Source organism: Sus scrofa, chromosome 6, assembly GCF_000003025.6.
Source record: "Sus scrofa isolate TJ Tabasco breed Duroc chromosome 6, Sscrofa11.1, whole genome shotgun sequence".
NCBI classification, from domain to species: Eukaryota; Metazoa; Chordata; class Mammalia; order Artiodactyla; family Suidae; genus Sus; species Sus scrofa.
The window spans coordinates 68,629,169-68,647,286 of NC_010448.4; the positions used below are offsets into that span (position 1 = coordinate 68,629,169).

At 51.3% G+C, this 18,118-nt stretch overlaps 1 protein-coding gene and 1 non-coding gene across 2 annotated transcripts; both read left to right on the forward strand.

The window, feature by feature from the left end:
* Positions 159–15,979, forward strand: PARK7 (Parkinsonism associated deglycase). Its single transcript, NM_001078663.1, has 7 exons — positions 159–168; positions 1,164–1,281; positions 3,320–3,421; positions 5,166–5,225; positions 6,347–6,416; positions 10,133–10,219; positions 15,789–15,979. The coding sequence occupies exons 2-7, from the start codon at positions 1,192–1,194 to the stop codon at positions 15,947–15,949; spliced, it is 570 nt and encodes a 189-aa protein (NP_001072131.1). The 5' UTR covers positions 159–168; positions 1,164–1,191; the 3' UTR covers positions 15,950–15,979.
* Positions 2,742–2,813, forward strand: TRNAE-UUC. Its single transcript has one exon. It is a non-coding gene; the product is annotated as a tRNA-Glu (tRNA).

The window sequence follows — 18,118 nt, forward strand, 5'->3', positions numbered from 1 at the left end:
TGGCAAGCCGGACGGCGTGCGCCTGCGCGGTGCGGGACTGAGGCCAGAGCCTGGGGGCACGCGTGCGTACTCGGGTAGATTCCCGTTTAGTCCGGTTCTGGCCCAGTTGTCCTCGCAGGGACCAGAACGGGCCGAAGCGCTGCGTCTGCGGGAAGAAGCGAGGTTCAGGTCGGGGCCTTGGGGAGCGCGGCGCGTGCGCAGGCCGTGGCTCTGGGGGCGGCGAGGGGGTGCTGAGCCCCCGCTGGAGGGTGGCGGGGCCGCGGAAGGGAGCGCCCCAGAGGGTCCGCAAGGCTCAGGGCCTTGGGGAGCACGAATGGAATCAGGCGGCCTCCCGGGGTGAGCGGATGACGCCTTCGGCCGCCGGCGTGGTACCAGCTCTACGGCTGCGAAAATTTGCGTGCATACCGTCCCACCCGCTTGGGGCTAGTTAATCTTGTGTTTGCTGACGTCATTTTATTATAATCCGTTTTGCACGGAAAACAAACTCTAGAAAAAGAGTAGGCTATAAGCTGTTCAGACCCTAGCTTAGCAGCTCTCCTGTGTAAGAGAGCTAAGTGCAAAGAGAGACAGTCTAGCAGGATTGGGTTTAACGAGGGGGATTCCCATCTTAATCTGTCATTTAAGAAAAAAAAGTGTTCAAATATTTAACACTGTTAACCCCCACCCCGCCCCAGAATTTTCAGTGCAGTTATTGGAACTAAAAAAAAAAAAAAAAAAATTCCTCCAAAAATTTCAGGGGCTAATAGTTAAAACCTGTGTATTTCGTTTTTTACCCGTGAAAGTTCAGTCCCGTCCTTGTGAACTAGTGCTTGAAAAAGGAGGCGTTTTATCTCCCCCGCATTGTGTGAAATGCAAGACCTAGGAACTTGGGTCTTGGAAAACCTCATCTGTGATATGTTATTGGAAATTGGATTTAAAAAAAAACAAAATCTAAGCAATAATGACACGTGGTGGCAACCTTACTGTGTTTTCACCTCAAAGAGCAGCAGCTGAAATTCTTTGGGAACCCTAAAGTGCTTCTTCCTATTCATTTGTGCTTGTCTATCAAAACCTTTCTGTAGGAGCACTTAGTTACTCTGCTTAAAAAAGTTTCTAAATTGAAAGTTTTTGGCTCTTAGAGGGTGAAAGTTTTTCCGAAATCTTTTTTTTTTCTTTCTTTCCAGTTAAGTCTTCAGAAAATACAACATAAGAATGGCTTCTAAAAGGGCTCTGGTCATCCTGGCTAAAGGAGCAGAGGAGATGGAGACGGTTATTCCTGTAGATGTCATGAGACGAGCTGGAGTAAGTCCTCCAAAGTTTTCTAGCCCTCCTCCCTTTTAAAACATTTTTTTTTTTTAAATTGATTTTTGTCATTTTGAATGGAGTAATGTTCGGTGTACTTTATGAAATATTTTAAAAGTACACGACCGTACAGAGACTACATAGAACCAATTACCTGTTTATACACTTTTCCACGTTTAGTACTTGTTAACATCCCATATTTCTTACAGACCTGTTTTTTTGTTTTGTTTCTTTTTTTTTTTTTTTTTTGTCTTGTTAGGGCCACACCTGAAGCATAAGGAGGTTTCTAGGCAAGGGGTTGAATCTGAGCTGTAGCCGCTGGCCTGTGCCACAGCAATGCCAGATCTGAGCCGCATCTGTGACCTATACCACAGCTCACAGCAATGCTGGATCCTTAATCCACCAGGTGAGGCCGGGGATCAAACCTGCATCCTCATGGATCCTAGTCAGATTCATTTCTGCTGAGCCACGACAGGAACCCCCCTGTTTCTTTTTTTTTTTAAATTTTATTTAATTGAAGTGTAGTTGATTTACAGTGTCGTGTTGGTTTCTGACGTACAGCAGAGTGATTCGTATGTGTATACACACACACACACGTTCTGTTTTGTATTTTCTTTTTCATTATGGTTTATTATGGGAAAGTGAATATGGTTCACTGTGGTGTACAGTAGGACTTTGTTGTTTATCCATTGTATGTGTAGTAGTTTGCATCTGCTGAGCACAGACTCCCAATATGCCCCTCCCCTTGCCCCTCCCTTCTGGGAACGCAAGTCTCTTCTCCAGGTCACACCTGTTTCTTGAAGAACAAACGTGTTTTAAAGGAATAAAGCATCCTAAAGCCCTGTTTGTAAATTTCCCTAATCCTATTCCCCTTCTGGGCCTGGAGATCAAGACTCTTCTCACACTAAGGTGTATCCATCCTGTGCATGTCTTTCAAGTAGCATTAGGCTCCAGCTCTCATTTTGTCTGTATTATAAACCTGTATCATAACATTGAATACTTACATAGCTTGTACTGCATACTGGGTGTCATTCTGAGCACTTGCATTCTCTTAAAATGTTACAACAACTCTGAGTCGTAACTCTGCTGTTGCAAGTTACACCAAGGGCAATAATAAAAAGTTATTGCCATCCTCCTTTTACAGTTAAAGAAATGGAGGCACAGAGACATTATTCCATCCATCCATCAGTCAGTGAAATATTTAAAGTGCTCATGCTGTACTAAAGATACCGATCTAGTCTGCTTAATTTAAAATTGCTGCTCAGTATCGCACCACAGGAAGATGCCTGCACTGTCCTTTCTTCTGTTACATCGCTTCACAGGATTGTCACGCTCTGGGACAGGATTCCTTGTTCGGAGTGTGGAAGTTCTCTAGACTCTGAGCCTAAAAGGACGTGCTGGTCAGTTGGTCGATGTTATTGGATTCTGTCAAACCATCCAGAATACTAGCATGTGGGAGTTCCCTGGTGGTCTAATGGTTAGGACTCGGCACTTTCACTGCTGCAGCCTAGGTTCGATCCCTGGTCTGGGAATTCAGATCCCACATCGAGCCGCTGCTCACCACCGCCAAAAACAAAACAACAAAACAGACTAAAGTGCTGATACCTGGGCCCACAAGCCTTGAGGAAAATTCCCATTTTTCTCAGTATTTTCTACTTTATACATTTTTGCAAGGTAGGGTAGTATTTTGTTGTTTTAGCTCACGTCTCTACCTTACAAAAATCCCGTGAGGTTTAAATGGCAACAGCACCTTGGCAGGTGGATTGTGGATAGAATGATCATATTGATTGATCACCCAAACCAGACCCCTTGGTGGGAGGAAGGACATGAGGCAGACAGAGTGCTGGGACAGCATCACAGGCAACGGGGACAGACCTAGAGATGAGCGATAGTTAAGCAGCACATGAGCCTAAAGTCAGCATGGCTTTGTTGCAGTATTTCCTGCCAAGTTTTTTTAAGACACATGGCAGCTGTGAAAATGTTACTCTAAATTTATGTTTCAGTGTTATGAAATATCACGATGACGTCTTTCTCTTAGATTAAGGTCACCGTTGCAGGCCTGGCTGGAAAAGATCCGGTGCAGTGTAGCCGTGATGTTGTCATTTGTCCCGACGCCAGCCTGGAAGATGCCAAAAAAGAGGTTTGTGCTCCATCCTGGGAATGACTCCTCCTGTGGCTCCTTTGCCGGTTTCTTGAGCTGTCTTTGACTGCACCTAAGGCTGCCGTTAGCACAGGCTTATTGTAAGAAGGTGACTTTGCCTGGACGTCTTTGCCACTAAACTTGGCCCTGCGAAGTGGAGAGCTTCGCCTTCCATTCTGTGTCCGCGGAAGCTGGCAGGGCCCCGCCTCCGAGCGTAGGCGGTGTGGGTGCCTGCAGCCTCGCCTCCTGTTAGGGTCACATTCCTTAAAACAGCAGGGTCACCTGCGTGTTTCCCCGTCATTTCTTACTCTTTATTGGAATGCTCCTTTTTTTTTTTCTTTTTCAAAAGCTGCTTTTCTTTCCTTTGGCGGTGACACAGGCGTGGTTGTGTGATTCATTTTACACGGAACAGCTCATAGGAGGCTCGTGGTTGGATGCAGGGAGGAGTAAGAGTTCTCTGTAAATTGTGTCACTGTTTCAGTATCTTTAGAAATGCAGTCCTCACTTTGAGGGGACCAGCATTTATGGGAATCTGTCGAGAGGTGCAGTCCCTCAGACATGTGCCCACCCACACTTTGGCAGCCGCTCTCACAGGGCTCAGGCCGAAGGGGCTGGGGTGGCAGGAGTGTGGGCTGTGCCCCCTTGGAGGAGAAATGTGGCAGAAAGGCGGCAGCGCCAGCTCACGATGGCCTTTTGTGCTCTGCTGGGGAACCTGGGAGAATGAGTCCATGTGCTTCTGGGTCCTAGGTGCTGAAAACATGTATTCCTTTCTCATACACTCGAATATTCAGAGCGAGGCTGTGGCCTGCCTGTAAGAGTGTTGGTATTTACATATAAATTGTTGAAACTTTCTGCACAGCAGTTTAAACACGAGAGAGTAGAAGTAAATATTCCTTCCCTGTTTTTCTTGTCCTCTGGTCAGGTCTGGGTGTCTTAGAGCAGTGGTTACTTTGTCTTGCTGTCTGTTGATTGCCTAGTTAAGTTTCTAAAAGGGTGAAAGAATTTCTGTACTTTACAGATTTTGTTTTTAGTTTTCCTCGGTTTAAAAAAAAACGCCGGATGTTTATAGTCTTTGAAAGTAATTCTAAGTAATACGTGTTGCACTAAAAGTGTACTAAATTCATTTCATAATTGGCTTAATGACTAAATTTTAAAAACTTTTCAGGTATTTTAAAACACTGTTGTTAAACCAATTTCTATATTGTAATTTCAGCAAGTTTGAAACTGTTAGATTTCTAGGATGTTTTGGTATCCAGGATACTAAAATATTGCATTTTTATCCCCCATAAGGTTAAAGTAACTTTTGTGCCTTTTACCGTTTGTTTCTCTTTTAATTATTTTTTACTATGTACATTGTTACTGGAAAACAACCGGTGTCGGACAGACCAACGCAAAAAGTCAAATGTCAAATGTCCGTTTCTCATTCCTGCCTCCCCCCCCGCCTCGGCCACCGCCTTTGTCTGTGAGGCTCTGTACGCCATACACACGTATGTGGGGGTGTGTGTAAGTGTGTACGCATATGCATCTACACACATGTATGTTCTTTTTACAAGAATGAAATAATTTTCTGCATTTTTGCTAGTTACAATATTCCATTATAGAGAAACATTTTATTTAATTGTTCTGATGTGAACAGAGCAATTTTTTTTTTTTTGGCCATGACCCATATTTAAAATCTGAAAGTGTTTTGTTTAATACACATTTTAAATGAAACATTGTCACTTTATTTTTTTAATCTCTGCAGGGACCTTATGACGTGGTGGTTCTGCCGGGAGGCAATCTGGGTGCACAGAATTTATCGGAGGTAAGAATTGCGTAAGGTAGCTTTGCAGTGTCTGCTGAATTTGTTACTAAAATATTTCAGGAAGGAGGCTGTGAATTGAATAGGAAATGGTGAAATTAATAAAATGGTGTTCCAGCTTTTTTTTTTTTTTTTTTTTTTTTTTTTTTTCAGGGCCACACCCTAGGCATGTGGAAGTTTCCAGCCTAGGGGGTCTCATCGGAGCTGTAGCTGCCAGCCTACACCACAGCCACCGCAACTCGAGATCTGAGCCTTGTCTGCGACCTACGCCACAGCTCACGGCAACACCGGATCTTTAACCCACTGGGTGAGGCCAGGGATCAAACACGCAACCTCATGGTTCCTAGTCGGGTTCATTTCCACTGTGCCACAACGGGAACTCCATGTTCCTGCTTCATTTTTAAAAATCATTTCTCACAACATTTACTGTAAAAGTAAGCAGAGTTGGTGGAAGAGTTATGAACAGAGTCTGTGAATACAGGCCAGTGTAAGACTCCTTTTTTTTTTTCCCCGCAGCAGAATGATTCATTTTGTGCTTGAGACGGGTTAAGCACAGGATGGTGGGAGACTGGCTGGCTCCTCAGCCACTGGGGTTAGGGAAGCTGCCAGGAGCTAGAGCTGCCAGCTTGGATGAAAAGTGGCCTAAAAGAGGCCACTGCCTCTTCATTTTGTCTTATGTGAGGAGTCAGCCTGCAGGAAGGAAGAGGAGGGCGCAGGGCAGACAAGCCCAGGCAACAGATGGAGTCGGAATTTGGAACTGCTGGGCTCTGCTCCCCATGCTGCCGTCTGGAAACACCCCAAACACCACGTTCCCTCCCTCCTGTGTCTTTTTCCCTCCAGTGCAGAATGGCAGGGGTTAATGTGCTCAAGGGAAGTTGCTTTTTCTCATCTTATCGTTAAACATCTTTAAGAAAAGAGTGTCTTTTTTCTTATAATAAATACCTTGCCTGGGTCTAAGAAGATAGAAAGATTTGGTAGTGTTTGTATCGACAATTTCGCAACACCGAAAGAGAGTCAGATGGAAGATCTTGTGGTTTTAATCTAAAATCAGAGCCTACCAGCGTTTAGCCAGAGATGGCTGTGGCTCAGTGATAACGTGATGTGTTTTTGGTTTCTCTGCATAGTCTGCTGCTGTGAAGGACATCCTGAAGGAGCAGGAGAAGAGGAAGGGCCTCATAGCAGCCATCTGTGCAGGTAACGTGCAGGGCCAAGCTGGGCTCAGTGGTCCGCGAACCCACCCGGTATCCCTGAGGACGTGGGTTCGATCCCTGGCCTCGCTCATTGGGTTAAGGATCTGGCATTGCCATGAGTTGTGGTATAGGTCACAGACATGGCTAAGATCTGGCGTTGCCATGGCTGTGGTGTAGGCTTGGCAGCTGTAGCTCTGATTCAACCCCTAGCCTGGGAACCTCCATATGCTGCGGGTGTGGCCCTGAAAAAAAAAGCAAATGGGAATACGTCTTCATTGTAAAATTCTGTTCCAAATACTTCTCCATGAAGCATGAGGGGCATCTGTGCTAGTGTATTTAGTTTGGGTGGCGTGAATTGGTGTCATTTCGGAAATGGCTGCAGTTCCATTTTCTGCGTCTCTGAGCCTTTGGTCCACATTCTGTGAAACTTAGTGGTTTTCCATGTTCGGTGGACCGTGAGGGAAATAGGGCCCCTGGAATTCAGTAAATAGCCCGTTACAGCAAATCCCCCTGCCAGAAGGTAGAGCTGCCAGTGCGTAGTCAGCAGGAATCGGGCAGATGTCCACACAGCAGCTCTGCCCTGCGCTCCCCCTGTGGTGCTTTCCGCCTGACGCCCAGTGTCGCGCGCTCGTGGGGTCTTAGGTGCTGTGTGAGCGCCCACTTAGGTTAGAGTAAGGTGGTTCATGCTCCGTAGACGTCCCCACATCTCTGAAAACTGCGAGCACTTGGTTTTCTGACGCTTTAAAACCCATTCTTTTTGCCCTAGTATCAGATGATATTCTGCCGTCTTGCCTTTTTTTTTCATAGTTTAATTTTGGCAGATGCTCTTCTTGTTCGTAGGTCTTTAGTAAATGTTTGCCAGAAGAGCGAATACGTAAACGACTGTCTGGATGGTTAGACAAAATGCCATGTTGATGTTTGTTTCCTACAATAGACTTTTTAAAAGAAGCCGTAGACCAGGGATCTGGGCAGTCTGCACTAGAGTGGTGGTTCTCAGTTTTTCAAAGGGTGTGGACGGCCCGAGCAGACGCTGCTAACACTTGCCCCGCTGCTCCTCCTTCTCCTCACAGGAGTGACGTCCTCGTGCGACGGTGTCGTCCTTCAGGCCTGGCTTGTGTGCTCGCCTAGTCAGTCTCGTTTGCGAGCCCTCCCCGGGTTTCATCTCTAACTGGCGTGGCCGTCCTTGGTCGGTGTCACTCACGCAATAGCCGAAGGGTCTCAAGGCCTCAGTGTTGGAGAACCTCTGCTCCAGCACCAGGAAGGCCTGAGGGGCCCCCACCTGGCAGACCCCGGCCTTGGGTTCCAGTTGACACTGATCTCTGACCTGCCCTTGGGGCTCAGGGGTTTATCTGCTGAAGGACACTGCAGCCAAGCAGCCACATCCCTGTTTGAGGAGGAAGAGAGAGGTTCTGTTGGTCGGTGAAGGACCTGGCCCGGTCCATCCCCACGAGCCCCCTGCCCGGGACACTGCCTCCCTCCCTGTGCTTCAGCCAGGGGAGGAGGGAAGGAAGGGTTTGGGGAGCGCCGGTCCCCTTATCCGCCGAAAGCGAAAACCACCTGTCAGCGTGTCCTTTGGGGTCCCCGTGGCGGCACAGTCATCAGCCGCATCTGGTTCCCGCCTCTGCTGGGGCAGGCGTGAGGACCGGGCTCCCAAGGAGCCAGCCCGAGGCTCGCGCACACCTGCCTCCGGACGTCGGCGGTGCCTTGACCGTGCTGCACACACGAGGAAGAGGTGGGGGGTGGTGAGGTGAGGAGTGACCCGAGCGTGAGCGCGATGGGGAGCCTCGAAGGCCGGGACTCGGGTGTTTCACGTCGGCCAGGGAAAGCCAGGTGGTCCTTAAGTGCTGCAGGTGGGAGGTGGGGCTGTTCATTGAGCTCCAGGAATATTAGCTTCACCCTTAAGTGACTGAGGGAGACCCGCTGGAAAGGAGATTCTCGCAAGAAGAAAATAAAGTGAGATCCACTCTGGGCAGGGCAGGGGGAGGGAAGCCTGGACGGGAAGGGGCAGCTGGCACATGCTGGGTTCCAGGCATAAGCACAGGCCAGGCACCAGGGACCAGGGACCAGGGACGGGACAGCTGGAGGGGCAGGGGTGGCCGTGATGGTCCTTCTGCGAAATCACCACACGGTGGCGCCCTTGGCCTTCTCCGGTTCCGCCAAGGCTTCTCTTTTTTCTGTCTGCTGTGCCCCTGCTTCGAGCTGGACCCCGGCTGCAGACGTGGCCACCTTTCATCCTTCAGCGCTTCAAGTGGCAGGAGTAGTTAAATATCGCCTCTGGCTTTCCAGATAGGATTCTTAAGCCCCAGAAGGCGTCACTGCGAGTGCACATACATTTATTAACGTTATTATAGGCGGTGATTTTATCACCTGAGGGCACAGCCCGGCAGTTCCGGACTCACTGTGTGAGCCCGGTCTTCACTGTAGCATCGCTCATCTCTTTACATTTGCTTGAAAATACAGGATAATGGAAGTTACTTCTTATTTCCTAAAATCTTACAAAATAAGAAAGTAATTCATGAATATCCATTCAAATAAAAGTGGAGTGATAATGACTCAACTTTTATAGACTTCTGACGTCTGCTGCCATACGTAGCTCTTGTATGCTGAGGGCAAGCAAGGCGGAAGGGGACACCAGCGGTGCTGAAAGGTTTCTGATGTCCGGTATAAGTGAGGACTCGGTTTGGCACCTGGGGGTAGGCAGAAAGCTTATGTCATGATATGTTATTGGTTTGCTCCTCCTGTTAGTAGCATCTAAGATCTGAGTGGCCTGTGGTCTGTTATATAACTACTTTTCCCTTGGAACCTTCTGGAAAAATGAAAGGTCAGCCAGAGCAAATGCTCAGGTTTGCAGAAGGTAAAGTGTACAGATTCTGTTCTAGGGCTTTGGCCCTGCTGCCCTGGCCGGTGAAGGTCAGGCTGCTCTTCTGAGGTTTTTCTAGGTGGTGGTGGTGATTTTTTGGTGGCTTAGCGAATGCTTGTGATTACCAGGGAAGTTGGCCATTTTCAGTTGACTACACATCTGGATAAAAATCTTGTTAGTACCTGCTTTTTTATAAACTTCCTTTTAAGAGGAGAGGCCTAGGGGGTCACAACTGGCGTTTGTGCTCATATGTTCTCGGGGTCATGGCTTTTAGGAGGAAAGGCCGGTGCTTTTATGTCTCAGACGTGGGCGTCTCGGGGGCTCTCCTTGGGCTGGGACAGTAGTTCCTGTTCAAGTCAGTGATCTCCCTGCAGGACGTGTTGCGATAGGCAGATGGGCCAGTGTGGCCTTTTCCTTTTCAAGTAGGAGAATGAAACTGTCCCAGAGGTTCAGAGAGCGCGAGGCCCTTTAATGTGTACCTGGGTCTTTGATCTGCAAGGAGTAAGACCAGGCATTTAGCCCTCGGGGGTCTCCGCTCCTGGCTGTCCCTGTAAGCCCGGCAGCCTGTCCCTCCAGGGGGCCGGGTCTGTGTATCTCTTTGCTCCTTGGGTATGAAGGTAAATCTTTCCGATTAAATGGACACGGACGTATTTTGAGTTTGTATGTTTTTGCCACGTGTGCTCGGCAGACGGTTTACTGTCCACGTACCTTTCCTCTCGCGCTGAGAAGGTTTAACTTCAGAATGCCAAGTGTATCTTAAATAAGAGCCTCCTGGTGTTGAAGAATAATTTTGCTTGGTTGCTACAATTTTTAAAACATGAGTTTTTCTATATCGCCGCTTCATTTCTTCTTCTTTTTAGGTCCCACGGCTCTGTTGGCTCATGAGATCGGTTTTGGAAGCAAAGTTACGACGCACCCACTTGCTAAAGACAAGATGATGAACGGAAGTAAGTAGATGTACGTGTGTGCGTGTGTTCTCGGGCCACTGTACCATCTCGTTGTCTCCCGCTCGGTAGATGCGGTGACAAAACGAACTCCTGGGTCTTCTCCGTGGGGGGGGGACGGCTTCCTTGCTTCGCCGGAGCGCGAGAGATGAGCGCACGCGGGTCTCCGAGTACACACGCCCGGGGGCATGAGTGCTGAGCCAGAGGCCAGCCAGATTCTGGTGCTCACGGATGGACGTGGTGGCCAATGCCAGTTTAAGAAGTATTTTTACTAGATACGGTGCCAGCGGTCTGAGGGTAAATTTTAAACCTTGACGGCTATTTCAGAAGGTGCCCTTTTGCCCCTGGTCCCCCAAGGTTAAATGGACGTTGCTCCCTTCCCCAGAGGCAGGCCATTCGCCTTGCTGACAGGATACTTTTGTAAATATCAGTTAGACGTTGAATGTTTATTAACTTATTTTTATGAAAACAATTTCCATCCGTGTGGGAAAAAGAGGCAGTGCAGAAAGAGACGAAGTAAAAATAAATGTTTCTAACTACCACCCCCTTTTCTGCTTTGTAGAGGCAATTTCTGTCAAAAGTCTCTTGTGTAACTCTCTAGTAGTTTAATGTTTTTCTCAAATTGGATTTAGTAAATACATTCTGGAGCTTGCTTTTTTAACCTAACTTTGTATCCTTTACTTTTTTTTTTTTTTTTTTTGGTAATTTATCAAGTTAGTTTTTTTTTTTTTCCCCCAATTCCCTTATGTTGCTTGTTACTTGAGGTTTATTTTAAAAAGCATGTCATTGCCTCTGCCCTCTGGAAATTAGCAGCTGGCAGACACCTCTGCATCAAATATGAGAACATGAGGCATCTCCTCAGAAACCAGCACCTGGACGTCTGGCTGTGCCGCCGCTGGTGCTTCCTCAGGAGTAGCTCCCTCGTCTCAGTGTGACATCCAGAGCACCAGCCAGGCAGTGTCTCTTGTCCCTAGAGTGCATGTCGAAGGGAGGCAGAGACCCTGGGATGTGCAGAACCACCCAGAGGTTGTCCCAGAGGGTGCAGACCCTGGAGCCACCCCAGTGTGGACGTGTGCAAGGGAACCAGAGCTTTCCACTTGGAAGCCGCAAGTGACCCACCTGGCCTCAGCCAGTGGGGAGACTGGCCGACTGGCCCCATTTGAAACACCCCCCAGCCAAAGACCAGCAGCTAAATAAAAAGACTGAGAGCATCAAAAGCGGGTTTGAAAACAGCTGAGCAATGGATATATCTTCACGCTTGTCTCAGTTCCGCTCTGGGCTTATCCTCAACTAAAAGCAGAGCGAGTATGTTACACATTATCTTTTCTTAGCAAAGTCCAGGGATGCCTTTTTTCGTTTTACTGGCTTTTAAAGAACCAGTAGATCTTATTCTTTAGAGGAGTGTTAGGCTCACAGCAAAATTAAGCAGAGTCCAGAGTCCCCATGCCCCCGCCCAGTCTTGCTCGCCGCACCTCCTTTCCCCGCTGGGTGGGCTCTTCGTCACGGTTGATGGGCCTGCAGGACGCGTCGGCATCACCCAGAGTCCATAGTTTACATTGGGCTTCACTTTGGACATTCTGCATCATCTTTAAAAAAAAAAAAAATTTATTATTTCTCCAATACTGTTTTTTCCTACTGGGCAGCAGGGTGACCCAGTCACACCTACATATACACATGCTTTTTTCTCCCGTTATTCTGCTCCGTCATAAGTGACTAGACAGAGTTCCCAGTGCTGCACGGCAGGATCTCATGGCCAGTCCATTCCAAAGGCAATAGTCTGCATCTGTTAACCCCAAGCTCCCCATCCAGCCCATTCCCTCCCCCTCGGCAAGCATAGGTCTGTTATCCGAGTCCATGAGTTTCTTTTCTGTGGAGAGGGTCATTTGTGCCGTGTATTAGAGTCCATGCATCATCTTAAATTCAACCCAAAGTAGCATTTTCTTGAAAATCTGTGGTTTTATTGTAGTTACTAGAAAGATAGTAAGTTGTCAATAAAACCATCTGTGTGAAAATTGAGGGGTTTTTTTTTTTTTTTTTTTTGGTCCTTTTAGGGCTGAACCTTATGGCATATGGAGGTGCCCAGACTACAGCCGCTGGCCTACACCACAGCCACAGCCACGCCGGATCTGAGCCGTGTCTGCGACCTACCCCACAGCTCATGGCAACGCCAGATTCTTAACCCCCTGAGTGAGGCCAGGAAATGAACCCTCATCCTCATGAATGCTCGTCAGATTTGTTTTCCACTGAGCCACGACAGGAACTCTGATTTTTTTTTTTTAAGGCTCTGGCTTCTGGGCATTTTTTAAATGTAGAAATTTACTTTAGTTTGATCCACTGGAGGGGTTCTGGACGGTGGGAGAGAACAGAATCTGGTTCCCTGAGTAGTTGGCGCACATGAGGGGCACGCGTGCATCTGTTATCTGAAGCTGTATCTCATATCGCGTTCCTCGTAACGCCTCCAGAAGGTTGAGGTTGATCAGAGATGGCAAAAGATAAGATTGTTAACTCGTGGGCATCTGTGGGGCACGTTCACACGCGTTATCTCGAGCCTCGGTGCCCAGCAAGACGGGTCCTGGCTTAGCACATGAGGAAACAGGCTGGGGGAGGTGAAGGCTACCTGCCAGGGTCTGGCTGGAACCGGCCCCGCCTCTGTCCCGCGAGGCTCCCACGCACGTTCAAGTTAAGGCGTTGAATTGAGTCAACGAGCCCTCTTGGAAGCACAAAATGTTTGCACTTTCTGCTGCTCAGAACAACATTCTGAGAATTGGAGTTCTGATCACTTCCTGGGTGTCTCCTCCAGGAGGCCCTCTTGCCGCCCATCCTCTTCGCAGTCCTCAGGTTAAGATCCGTGTGAACCCGCTCACTCCGTAAACAGTCCGCCCTGAAGGGCAGTCTTCCCTTCTCTCAGCTTTCAAATGAGTAGAGATGTAGCTTTGATGTTGTTTCAGTTCTCATCTGTCCGTTGTTTGGTGAGCTTCTGGCTGCCCGGTCACGGCGCTGAGCAGAGGGAGCAGGGCCCTGCAGCCGGGCAGCCCCAGCGCTCATGGCAGGTCCCTGCCTGCCCTGGGCCTCAGTTTCCTCATCTGTTACCTGAGGGTGACAGTAGCCCCCTCACAGGGGCGTTGGCAGGCTTCATGGGTCAACAGGTGTTAACGCACCGAGAATGTCACCCATTGTGCAGCCTGTGCTGGAGAAGGGCCCGCTGGTGAGTGCCTGGTGCTGGGCTGCCCAGCTGCTGGCACCGGCCAGGCTGTAGGAGGGACACCCCCGCTTGGTACTGGTGTTTGGTTGGCTTCCCACCACAGTCCTCTTAGGTTGGCATCATCCCCGTTTTACAGAAGAGAAGAGGGAGGCTCGGGGGGATGGCCAGGAGGCTTCTAAGTGGCAGGCCTGGGATTTGAGCCCAGAGCTGCCTGTATTCAGGGTGCCGTGGCTTTTCCTTGAGAAAGGCAGGTAGTTGATATTCTGGGCTCTGGGCCTTTACGCCGCTGTGGCTCACAAACCACATAGGTGAGGGGCCGGCAGGCAGGTGGAAGCAGCCCCCCGCCACGCACTGCAGCTCTGGGCTTTGAGCTGCTTTGCTTTGTGGTGTTGGCTTCAAGTTGAAAAGATGACTGGCAGGTGCCCTTGCTGGTGCACTGCAGGTGTTGTTCTTCCCCGCGGCCACTAGGGGGAGGCGGGCGGCAAGTAGACCCCGCTCTTGCGGGTTGAACCTCCCGGGCACCGGGGAAGTGTTCACAGTCTTTAACCAGTTGAAGCCGTCTTTCTAAGATCTTACCCACAGAGAGGTGGTAAGTGGACGTTCAGAGTCGTGCCTCCCGCCGCCTGGTCTGGGCTGCCCGCTCAGCTCGGGGAGGCCCAGCCCAGCTGGTTTTCTAGTTCAGCATTTCAGATGATCTTGGCCTGGTTTAACCATCAGTAAATGCGGTTAGATTGTGAAAACCTTCTGTCCTCTGACCAGGGTCCTCTTGCTTTCTATGAGAGCGTAGCTGGGAGGTGTTCCTGTGCTGTAGTCAGTTACCGTGGTGGGGAATGTGCTTCCCGGGAGGCCGGAGTCCTAAGTTGCACACTGTGAATCCACCCTGGAAGGACCGAGCATCAGCACGCGGTTTCTGAAGGTCACTAGTGCCGCAGACGTGTCCTGCTTGGGAGATAGCTTTTCTGTGAGCTCTTCCTTAGACTGTGGGAGCAGGAAGAGCAACAAGATAAAGCCGTGTCCTCAGATGGGGGGTGCGCTGCACTGGGTGGGGCGGGGGAGGTGGTCAGGGGTGGCGTGTGCGCTGCGTGCCTGCCTCTGCCTGCAGGGCCGGGATGTGGCAGGATGTCGCAGGGGACCCTTGCGGGCTTTTGACCCCCGCCCTGCCTCTGTCCTTCGTGTCCCACATCACTGAGTGACCCTGGGACAGAGGGCTGGCAGCCACCCTCAATGCCTGCCCATGTTGAGACCTTGCTGTTGGTGGCCACCGCCCCATCCAGGTCACCCTTCGCCCCTCGGGACGCGGGTTCTTTTCCGTTTCCCTCTGGCCCAGTCTGTGCCCAGGCCAGGCCCAAGGGCTGCGTGTCGTGCCGAGGGGTGAGGGTCCTCTCCAGGTGCTGCAGGAGGTTAGTGAAGGTGTCTCATGGGGACAGAACTGGATCTGCCCTGCTGTGCACTTGGGAAGGGGTGCCTTTTTTGGTGCTGCTGAGCTGGGGGAGGGGGGCGGAGAGCAGCCAGAAGGGGGCGCTGGACACTGAGGGGATATGGAGGGGCATTCCTTCCTGGTGCCTGGGGGGCCTCCTTGGTGCCACTAACACTCTAGGCCAGACAGGGGAGGTGAAGGCTCCGCGTCTTAGAGACTAGACAGTGAGCAGGAGGGACTCGTTTACAGAGGGAGGACCCCGATGACCCGGGGTTCACACACACCTTGTCTGGGGCTCGGTGCTGATGCTGAAACCCAGAGAGCCAGCTGGGCGGAGGGAGCAGCGCTGGTGCTCTTCCTGGGCGGGAGGGAGCCTATGTGCTGGTAACGGGGCTCCAGGTGGGAGAGGGAGCCCTGGGGACGGGGGTGGGGGGTGACCTGTCTTCAGGCAGAGAAGGGGGTTCAGAGGTTGCCTCTCCCTGCCCATGCTGTAGTTCAGGTGCCTCGCGCTCAAATTTATGAGCACATCCAGGTGGCGCGTTTGGGGGTGGCACCTTCTCTGCCCTTCACCCGGATCTGACGCCTGCACTTGTCACAGAAGGAAAACGTGTGTGATGGGCATTCCCAGACCTCCCCTCACTCAAGGGCCGGCGTAGCGGCATCGGGCTCGTGTGTGTGTGCGCGCGCGCGCGCACGTGTCATTTCAGTGGTTGTCGGTGTCCCCCACTCTTAAGCGGGCACAGCTGCTCTGATGCTGTCCTGTGTGCCCTGACGAGCTTGGAGTGCCTGAGTCATCTGGGATCGGCTGGCCAGGGCCTTGCCGTGGGGGCTCCGCTCGTCTGTCAGTTTCCGAGGGACAGTAGCACGCTGGGGCGGCGGAAACGGCTCCGTGGGGTGCGCGGCTGTGCCAGTAGCCCGTGAGGACGTGACCCTGTCTTGTCTTTGTTTCGAAGGTCATTACAGCTACTCAGAGAATCGCGTGGAAAAGGACGGTCTGATCCTCACCAGCCGGGGGCCCGGAACCAGCTTCGAGTTTGCTCTGGCCATTGTTGAGGCCCTGGCCGGCAAGGAGGTGGCCGACCAAGTGAAGGCCCCGCTTGTTCTGAGAGACTAGAGCCGAGCGGGCTGCCCGGAACCCCTCCCGCCGAGGGCGCTTTAAACCCAGAGGGTGGCTCTGTGCCTGCCCCCCAGGCGAGCTTGTGACCTGACAGCTGCAGATGCTCTCCCCACAGTCGTGTCCCCACATTTCAGACCCTGCTTCCCGAATAAATAGGGCATTTAGCAAACTACTGGCTGCTCCTGCTTTTACCTCCAGTTTCCATGTTCTTGTGTGAAACTAAATCATCAGTTTCATGTGCAGCTCTTATCTGTTGATAACAGCCCCTGAAATAAGTGACCCGCAAGCACGGAGGAAAAGCATAAAGCAAACATTTAAGAGGCTTGAGGCCTCCCCCCATCCGTTACCTGTCTCTCTAATGTGCTATTAAAACCCCAGCAAAGCTGGCGGTTACGGTGAATTCCGGCGCACTGATGCTGCTTTCCCACTGCGGCAGAAGTCCCCGGAGGCAATGAAAACCCTGCAGGGTTGGTCTGGCCTGCTCCCCCGCTCGCGCCACCGCACCCGCTTGCTTACCCTGCGAGCCCACAGGCTTCCCAGCCCCAGAGCCCCACATAACTGACTCCGTGGCCCAGGTGAGACACCCAGCAAGGGTCTCAGCTGGTGCTGCTGGGCTCCTCTGGTCTGGGTGCTCAGGAGGAGCAGCGGGAAAGCTGGGGCTGCCGGCAGCCACCTTGTCACTGGGGAAAGGCCCGGCCTGAGAGAGGCTCAAACACGAGGGGTGGAAGCTAAGGATGCTGCTTGACCCAAGATCCATCCGCACCTGAAGCAGAATAGCTGGACTCGCTGACGGGGGAGAAATTCCCTCGGCCTTTTTGTTTCGTCATTTATAAGTGACCGATAAGACACAAAGGAACTCCGGAGTGGGCAGGCTTCTGAAGGTGGAGGGCTGGGCTCCTGAGTAAAACTTCCCAACCCTGGAGTTCCCTGGTGGCACAGCAGGTAAAGGATCTGGCATCGCTGCAGTGACTTGGGTTGCTGCTGTGGCACAAGTTTGATCCCCGGCTGGGGAACTTCCATGTGCAGAGGGTGCGGCCAAAAAAAAAAAAAAACAAAAAACCCCACAACAAACAAAACCCTCCCAGCCCTGAGAGCGCCTATACCTGGCTGTTCCTCCTGGCCTCCTAGGGGGCTGTGCAGGGGCCCGTGAACTTGCTGACAAGGCTGGCCAAGTGCTGAGTGTTTCAGACAGGTGGGCTGTAAAGTCTGTCACAAGTACTTGCCTCCATCCTGGAAGCACAAAGGCAGCCACAATCGCTCCATCAGGCGATCAGGATGGCTGTGTGTGTGTGTGCATGTGTGTGTGCGCGCGGGTGCATGCACAACAGATCCTCCACCACCATTCCTGGCAGCTGTGGGGTTTACCGACCCCTGAACTGGAAGGCAAGGCAGATGTTTGTTGCTAAATATGCAAACGTGGAGTTCCTGGGTGGGGCAGCAGATTAAGGGTTCAGTGCATCACTGCTGTAGTGCAGGTTCGATCCCTGGCCCGGGAACTTCCACGTGCCGCAGGTGTGGCCAAAGGGGAAAAAAAGCAATCATAATTCCACATTTTGATAAGCGCTTCTGATGACAGGGCGGGAAAGAACAGGGGGGACTCCTCATGAGGTGGGGGCAGGCCTCGGTCCAGGAGGCTCCAGCTGAGACCTGGGGTTAGAACGGATGGAACTCGGCAGCCACGGCTGTGCCGTAGCCTGTGTGCACAGCCCTGTTCCTGGTGCTGGGAGTGAGCCATGGGGGCACAGGCTGGCTTCTCAGAGCTTCTATCATGGGATCCTTGCAGAGAGAAAAACAAAACCATCCCCGTTCTGGGAAGACAAGCAGAGTGAGGAGGCAGTGAAGTTTCCCGCAGGGTGTGTGGAGGAGGCCTCTGAGAGGGGATGACCTCAGGGAGAGTGGGAGAGATCCTGCAGCAGGGCAGGTACCTGCTAGGAGCTTCCAGCAGAAGAAACAGGACGTGCAAAGACCCTGTGGCAGAGCCCTGGGGGCTGGAGGGGCCGTTGTGGGTGGGGATGGAGAATTTGGATCCACTCGGGGATGGGATGGGGAGCCTCTGGGGGAGGAACTCGATCCTCCTGGGTTTGGAGTCTTGCTCTGGCCAGAAGGGGCCCCACCGGGAGCAAGAGTGAAGGCCGGGGAGGTGGGCGCCCACGTGGGTGAGAAGAA

What these genes read in the sequence shown, in the direction of transcription:
- PARK7 (NM_001078663.1), top strand. Translation starts at nt 1,192, where the DNA reads ATGGCTTCTAAAAGGGCTCTGGTCATCCTGGCTAAAGGAGCAGAGGAG. An exon ending in ATGTCATGAGACGAGCTGGA is followed by an intron (nt 1,282 to 3,319) that starts GTAAGTCCTCCA and finishes TCTTTCTCTTAG; the next exon opens with ATTAAGGTCACCGTTGCAGG. An exon ending in TGGAAGATGCCAAAAAAGAG is followed by an intron (nt 3,422 to 5,165) that starts GTTTGTGCTCCA and finishes TAATCTCTGCAG; the next exon opens with GGACCTTATGACGTGGTGGT.